Below are 8567 nucleotides of genomic sequence, written 5' to 3'. Positions count from 1 at the left end.
GTCCAACCCGAAGGCATTGGAATGGGATTAAACATGTATTCCGTTACCTTCAAGGTACGAAAGATATGGGCTTATTCTTTTCTAACCAGTCCAAAGAGGACTTGATTGGTTTTGCTGATGCAGGATATTTGTCTGATCCTCATACTGCTCGATCACAAACGGGATATGTGTTTACATGTGGTGATACTGCAATTTCTTGGCGTTCTATGAAGCAAACCATAGCAGCTACTTCTTCTAATCATTCAGAAATTTTAGCTATTCATGAAGCTAGTCGTGAATGTGTATGGTTACAGTCTGTAACTCAACATATTCGAGAAGATTGTGGTCTATCTACCGGGAAAGAAGCTCCAACAGTTTTGTATGAAGATAATGCTGCATGTATTGCACAACTGAAGGAAGGATACATTAAAGGAGATAGAACGAAGCATATCTTACCAAAATTCTTCTTCACCCATGATCTACAAAAGAATGGTAATGTGAAAGTTCAACAGATTCGTTCAAGTGACAATTTGGCGGATTTATTCACCAAGGCGCTTCCAACTGCTACTTTTAAGAAGTTAGTTTATCGCATTGGATTGCGTCATTGTAAAGATTTTTAGCTATGTATTCATGAGGGGGAGTAAATGCGTGCTGCACTCTTTTCCTTGACCATGGTTTTTCCCATTGGGTTTTCCTGGTAAGGTTTTTAATGAAGCAGCATCCCCAAGCGCATTTACTTATTTTGTATAATGGACATCCAAGGGGGAGTGTTATAAATAATGTAATGGATGACCATTATACCCCGGTTATATATATATATTACACCCATAAATAATCAGATATACACATTTACAATAAATTTGTATTAAATGTTGTAAATTGAAGTCTTTTATAACAATAAAAATTAAAGAAAAAGAAAAAAATCTATATAGAACTATTTGAGGTTAGAATTGTCATTTTATCTATCCACTAACGTTCTATCCATTCTATCCTCTAAATTTTTATCCACCTATCTTTATAGGTAAATTACACCAATAGCCACTAAACTTTACCTATTTTCACATTATGGCCACTGAACTTCATTTCTTCCCAGTATGGCCACCGAACTTTACACTTTTTAACACGGGTGGCCACTTAACGTCTCAAAATGACCGTTGACGGCTAAAAATAAAAATCCAAATCGTTAATGATATTCTAAGGAACTTTAATTCTTGAAAATTTTCGTTTTGAGATCATTTGGGTGTTGTTTGGTTAGGAGTGAGAGTGAATTTTTAGAGAGAGAAAGCTCTAAAAAATGTGATTTTCGAAAATAAAAAATATGGTCTCATGGTAAATGTCGTTCTGAACAACTTTAATTCTTAAATATTTTCATTTTGAGGTCGTTAACGGTCATTTTGAGAAGTTAGATAAATTTGAGGGGCCACTGGTGTTAAAAAAAATGTAAAGTTCAGTGACCATACTGGAAAAAAAATGAAGTTAAGTGGCCATAATGTGAAAAAGGGTAAAGTTCAGTTGCCATGGGTGTAATTTACCCCTATCTTTATTGAATAAAATGATAGTAAATAATAAAATAAAACGACCAGGTCCTTGTTCGTTTTATTGTGCAATTCCATGTGCCATGTGAATGATGAAAAGGAGCAGAGATCCAGAGTTCATGTTTTGAAATCTATACATAGCCACTGATTTGAAGGAGTATCTATCTAGCTAATGGGTCTATATAATACCGGTGTAAGCTTGCTCGCGAAGATCGTGGCTGAAGCAGTTTTCCCTAGGCTCGATGTTCCCGCACAAGAGTACGCAATTGGTACAAACTTATGTCTTGCTCAATAATTTATACATAAAACTAGAAAAACAGATAGATTTCTGAAAACAGTTTTGGTGATTTCTAATAATAATAATCTCCTTCAAATGTTGGACAGATATTGAAAACAAAAAATTGAAATTGTACAAAGCAGCAACAAGTGGAAATTGGGGAAAAGCCGAAGCAATATTTAGAAACAATTCAGAGCAAATTACACCAAGCACAATGATCAATCAGTTAGGGGAAACAGCACTCCATATAGCAACTGCAGCACATCACACTAAATTTGTAAAACAGCTGGTAGGTACAATGAGTGCAGAAGATTTAGCGGCTAAAACCGTGCGCGGAGATACTGCATTTTTCTATGCAGCTGTATCTGGATATACCGAAGTTGCAAAGATTATGCTACGCAAGAACCCTGCATTAGCTACCATTCCAGGTGGAGAAGATTTGTTGCCAATTCAAGCAGCAGCTTTGCATGGAAATGAACTCATGGTGCGCCGCCTCTACAAACATGCTAAGAATAAATTGGCAGGTGATGGTTGCGGCGTCGATGTACTCATAACTTTCATCGACTGTTGTGTATACGGTCAGTTTTTACTTTTGCAAAATTATGTTTTAGCGTAAAATCAAAAATGTCAATGGCAGTCACTCTGTTTTGGGAAAAAATTCACTACCATTGTAACAAAATAAATAATCAAAGTTATAGCATAAATTTAATGATTGTAGTAAAATAAGCAAAATTGACAAGACCCAGGATTTTGACATTTATTCATTCAACTTTCATTTGGTGAATTTTGACATTTATTCATTGAAATTTAATGATTCCATTTTCACTTTGCAGCTTGTTTTTGGGATGTAGTATCTTGCTAGAATTCCTAAGTTTGGGATGTCTAAGGGTTTTAAATATCATAAAGGCTGCCGGTCTATGAAGCTTGCTTAATTATTTGTGCTTTGCGGATCATCTTTTTATGTTCAGCAGTGGGGATATTCATTCTGTTACTTTTCTTTCTTAGTGTTTAAAGTTGTTTGAAGGAGCTTCTAGTTTACAGGTCAATGATCATAAAAGGTCCATATACTTTAGTGAATTTGCTTCTTATTAGAAAGTGAAGATTTTGAGGTGTGTTAATTTCTCTCAAGTACTTGGGAATACTTTTAATTTTTCAAGGCTTTAAGAAAGATGATTCTGGAGAGCTAGTTGATAAGCTTACTACTAAAATTGACTCTTTGGTGTCCAAGTTTTTATCATATGCTGGTCTTTGCAACTTGTCAATTCTGTGTTGAGTATACTATGTAAGTGTTTTGGACTATTTTTATTCTTCCAATGTCAGTGGTGCATGATACTGATAGAAAGTGTAGGAACTTTCTATGGAAAGGGAAGAGTGCTATGGTGGCTTGGGTTTATGTTTGTAAACCTAAGATTGAAGAGGGTTTAGGAGTTAAAAACTCCAAATCTGGAATCAGGTTGCTATTGGTAAATGGATATATGGGATATCGTTTGTCAAAAACAAACACTTTCGGCTTTTTGGGTTACTCAGAATTTGCTGAAAAATTTAAGTTTCTGGGGTATTACTAAACCCCTTTGTTGGAGGAACTTGTAATGTTTTAAGACAAGTTTAAAGGTTTGTTTGATTGTGAACTTGGGGATGGGGGTAGATTCTGGTTCTTGTTTGACCTGTGGATTGATGGGAGGAGTTTATTCGAGTTGTTTCCTTTGATGAAACATTGATGACTCTGATATTTTTAAGAAAGACACTTGCAGATTGCTGCAGTGGAGATCATTGAAGATTACCAGATCCTCCAAAGGATAAAGTTAGCGAGTAGGCTTGGACAAGAGTGAAGTTGTTTAAGCTTACTGATATGAAGGTTGATGGTATTGTGCCCAAAGGCACTAAAACATGCAAGTTTACTATAAACTCTGCTTGGCAATGTTAGAGGAATGATTCTCCAAAGATGAAATGGTTCGCTGTGGTATGGATTAAGGATTAAGTTTCATCCTTGGAGCCACATAGTTTCTTGGGTTAAATGCATCATTGGTCACTGAATTTATATGGTTGTCTGAAAATGGTCACTCAATTTCAATTTGTCTCAATAAAATCATTCAACTTTAAGTTTTGTCTCAATTAGGTCACTCCTGCGATTTCAATGCTTAAAATACATCTGAATGATGCTACGACTGATACGTGAGCATGAGTTAACTCATATTTCTAACCGAAACGACACGTGACAGCCACACATCAATTATTTTTATAAAAAAAAACTAAGTTTTGTTTCTTTTTTCATAAAAATAACTGATGTGTGGCATATAAATGGATGTCATATGTTGTTTCGATCGAATATCTAGGTTGACTCATGTTGATATGTCAATCATGTCGTTATTCTGATCCCTTTTAATTACTGAAATCGTCGGAGTGGCCTAATTGAGACAAAACTCAAAGTTGAATGATTTTATTAAGACAAAATGAAGTTGAATGACCATTTTGAGACAACCATATAAGTTCAGTGACCAATAGCACATTTAACCCATAGTTTCTTGGTTGTGTAGATAGGAAAGCTTCTGGCAAGACCTAATACTTGCTGTGAGTGCTTCCATTTATGTGATTGGAAACATAGGAATCTGATGTGTTTTTAGCAGATTCAGCCGGATGTTAATAGGATTATTAGAGAGTAATATGGAGAAAGGAATTGGTCCTAATTGGACCTGAGTTTACTTTGTATTTGTTTGATTTCTTCAATATATTGGAATTGCTTACCGATTAGAAAAAGAAAAAAAAAGTAAAGATGGATGAAGATAATGTTAAAATTTTGATAAGCATAGGAGCTATTTTTTTTTTTTACCTATTTGTTTCTACCTGAATTTTATTTTTCTGAAAAATTAATGTAATTGTCTAAATTTTGAATGTTGCCATATTAGACCTCGCCATTCAAATGGTATCAGAAAAGCCATCGTTGGCCACTCAACCTAACAACAAAGGAGAAACAGTATTATCTGCCTTTGCTCGAAAGCCTGGAATAACTTCTGAAAAGTTCAGCAATATATTCTTGAACGACTATATTTGTTAGTATTATGTATTAATTCTATTTCAATCCATCTGCTTCTGCTATTACATGCATCATGATCATAATGACTTGGTACTAATTCTGAACTAATTCAGTTCCATGTAGAAGATACACGTTGCGAATACAAGGATTCGAACTGCTCAAACTAGTTTTGCAGCAAGTCTTGTCGGTTGTCGAAGAAGGAAATTCTATGTTGATCAAGAAAGCACTATTTATAGCAGCAAAGCAAGGAAATTGGGAATTCTTAACTACAGTTGTGCATTCGGATCCTGGTTTAGCGATTGAAGTGGATGAGAATCGTTACACCATATTTCATATTGGGGTGCTACATCGCCATGTCAAAGTCTTCAATATAATACATGAGATAGATTCTATTGAAAACGTCATAAAACTGATGAAAGATAATGAAGGAAATAATATTCTACATTTGGTTGGAAAATTGCCATTAAGTGGACTAGAAGATGTACGAGGACCAGCTCTTCAACTGCAACACGGGTTACTTTGGTTTGAGGTACATAACTGACTGCTATATATATATACTTTTATTTTTACAGAATATGAATTATATCATAGATTATAAAAAAGTTATAATAATACAAAATGGTTCCTTAAGATGGTATTAGAGCCTACTAGACGGGTTAAATGAACGGTTGGTTACTGAACTTTAATTGTTGTCTTAAAATGGTCACTCTACTTCAATTTGTGTCAATAAAATAATTCAATTTTGAATTTTGTCTCCATAAAGTCATCCCAGCAACTTTAAGAGTAAAAAGACACCAGAAATATAACTTGATTTCCACATCAAACGTGACTTCCACTTAGCTAACCAAATAGAGACATGTCATCACATTGTGTGGGCGTAAAGTTATTACAACTTGGATATTCCAACCGTTTTTCAAATTATTACGTGTCCATTTGGTTATCTATTCTGTAGCTTTTGTTTTTTCAGTCCAGACATTAGAATATAAATATTTAGTCAAGATTGAGAAGAAAAATTAGATAAGATCTACCAGCTATCAATATCTTAATACTATTCCCGTACAAGCACGTTTTATTTCGGAGTTCTGATGAGATCTGGTGTATTAGTGCTGGTATGATCTATGGAGTTAGTTTTCATTGTCTCATGGTTTTTCATTCATGAAACATAATAAATACTAAAAGAATGATGTTACAGGAAGTGGAGAAAATGGTTGGAGCACATGAGATGGGAGTGAAAAATAGGGAAGAAAAAAGTCCAAGAGAGTTATTTGTAGCAGAGCACACAAAATTACGAGATGAAGGGGAGAAATGGATGAAAGATACAGTAAACTCATGCATGGTAGTGTCAACGCTTGTTGCAGGTGTGGCTTTTGCATCATCTGTTACATTACCTGGTGGTAATGGAGGCGATACAGGAATTCCCAATTTCCTTCATCATATTTCGTTTAAAATTTTTGCCTTAGCAAATGCACTTTCATTAATATGCTCAGCTTCTTCCATACTATTCTTCTTGACCATTTTTACCTCTCGTTATTCCATGGCTGATTTTAAAGGTCCTTGCCTATCAGATTTTTTATTGGACTCCTCTTACTTTCCGGCGCAGTGCAAGCAATGCTTGTTGCTTTCGTTGCTGCTTTTTTCATTATGTTCAAACAACAACTGCTTGCATTTGCTTATCCCATTGCTGCTGTTGCATCTATCCCCCTCATTTTCTTCATTGTCCTACATTTTCCTCTCGTTCTTCAAGTTATTCATAATACCTTCACCGGCTTCTTCCTTTTTAGGTCCAATAAAGATACGCTTGTCGGATTTATTTTAGACCGATTATCCCGCCTTATTCGCTGGACATACGCAGCATAACAATAATATATCCATTCATCTGTATGCTTTTCAGATTCTTCTTGTTGCAATGTGATTTCGAAGACAACTTATCTTAATCTATTAAATTGTCTCCAACCTTCGACAAATATCACACCTTCATAAACATTAAATAAAAGGGTTAATTATATATATAAAAAAATTATGTTTACCTTGATTCAAACATTAAGGGATGTATCAATTAAGGTTGATTTGAATGGTTAAGGTTGATTTGGGAGATGATCCATCTAAAAAGTGTCCGACGAGCATTGAAATGAGAAATCGGACAAACTATTTAAAAAAATAGGGTAATTAATTTATTAGTCCCTATATTTTGACAAAACACACTATTTAGTCCCTGTATTTTTAAAAACACACGATAAAGTCCCTAACGTTTTTCTCGGTGAACTGTTTAGTCCCTAACGTTTTTCTCGGTGAACTGTTTAGTCCCTGCCGTTAGATTCTCATGAAGATTCTGTTAGTCAATTTGGATTTACGTTCTTCTTTTCCTTTATTTTCATTTCCTTTAAACTCTAATGCATCTGAAATTAACTTTGAATGTTCTTCTTCTTGATTTTCTTCTTAATCGTTCAAATTCGTAAGCATTGGGTCTGTTCTTTTTCTTGTTCTCCATACAAATAGCTTCTTCTTCTAAATTGGATTTCCTTTTCTGAAGTTTGAAGGTAAATAGTAAAGGGTAATTTAGTAATTTCCGAAGTCATAAACGGTAAAAAAATCTAACAAACAAGCGGAAGGACTAAACAGTTCGCTGAGAAAAAGGTTAGGGACCTTACCATGTGTTTTTGAAAATACAGGGACTAAACAGTGTGTTTTGTCAAAATATAGGGACTAATAAATTAATTACCCAAAAAAATATTAAGGGTTGTGAATATTTTTGTTGCACCCTTAGAATTAATTAGGTTTTCCCCGGTTTCGTGAAGCTTCAAATGAAGGAAAAATATATATATTTTTTCACTTATTATTAAACTTCAGCCATGAGCTGAATATATACGCAACAAAACATCATGCAAAGTGCATTAAGAGAGCTCATATACAACCAAAGAAGCATAGTTCAATTGGTATACCTTTAGTTTTTAGATGTGGGAGGTTGTGGGTTCGAATTCATTTTTTTAAAAAAATTATTAAAAAAAGAGCTCATATACATACAGGTGTACATGAACAATATAAATACCAGATTCGGGAGTTCTTGGCGTCACATGGGGCTTTCGCATGGCTCCGACGTGGCCCCGTGACACATGGTGCGTGCTGAAGATCAATGGCATCAATTTTTTTCTAAAACAGATGCTATAGATAAGTTCTTTGGCAACGGTTTACATAAAAAAAAACGACGCCAAAGACCATAGCACGCGTGGATGGCACGTGCTGAAGATCTCGGTTTTGATAACTCTCTATGGCAACAGTTATTAAGTATGAACTGTTGCCTTGGAAATATATTGGCATTAGTTTTATCTAACCGATGCTAATACTAATTTTATTTTAAAAAACTTTAATTTCTAGTAATTATCAAACTGATGCCAATAATCTATATATAATATAAAACAGTAACGATGGAGCTGAGGTGTCACTTACTCCTTTTTTACTGATAAAAAATATAATAAAAAATATAATATATTAACTTTAGTTATATTATTATATTTATTTATAAAAAGATTATTTTATCCGTACTATATCTAAGAGTTCTACAGAATTTAAATTAATCCCTAAAATCTCTCTAATTCTCTGCATATCTATATCTAAAAGTTATACATAATTTAAATTAATCCCTAAAATATCTCTAATTCTATGCATATCTATATCTAAAAGTTCTACATAATTTAAATTAGTCCCTAAAATCTCTCCAATTCTCTGCATATCTTCTATATATAATATA

At 34.0% G+C, this 8567-nt stretch overlaps 1 protein-coding gene across 4 annotated transcripts; it reads left to right on the top strand.

Moving 5' to 3' along the window:
• The first annotated feature begins 1578 nt into the window (after positions 1 to 1578).
• On the top strand, positions 1579 to 6822 carry LOC136210620 (ankyrin repeat-containing protein ITN1-like). 4 transcript variants are annotated; one of them, XM_066001966.1, is made up of 5 exons: positions 1579 to 1783; positions 1899 to 2315; positions 4695 to 4838; positions 4936 to 5351; positions 6015 to 6822. In XM_066001966.1, exons 1-5 carry the CDS (start codon positions 1687 to 1689, stop codon positions 6636 to 6638), a joined length of 1698 nt encoding a protein of 565 aa, XP_065858038.1. In that variant the 5' UTR covers positions 1579 to 1686; the 3' UTR covers positions 6639 to 6822. The 4 variants fall into 4 exon arrangements, with proteins under 4 accessions (XP_065858038.1, XP_065858037.1, XP_065858041.1 ...); XM_066001965.1 differs by having other exon boundaries at positions 1899 to 2369; XM_066001969.1 differs by lacking the exon at positions 4695 to 4838.
• The last annotated feature ends 1745 nt before the right edge of the window (positions 6823 to 8567 follow it).

Source organism: Euphorbia lathyris, chromosome 1, assembly GCF_963576675.1.
Source record: "Euphorbia lathyris chromosome 1, ddEupLath1.1, whole genome shotgun sequence".
NCBI lineage: Eukaryota > Viridiplantae > Streptophyta > Magnoliopsida > Malpighiales > Euphorbiaceae > Euphorbia > Euphorbia lathyris.
Note: the sequence above shows the minus strand (reverse complement) of the source record. Positions and strands in the feature narration are given on the sequence as shown.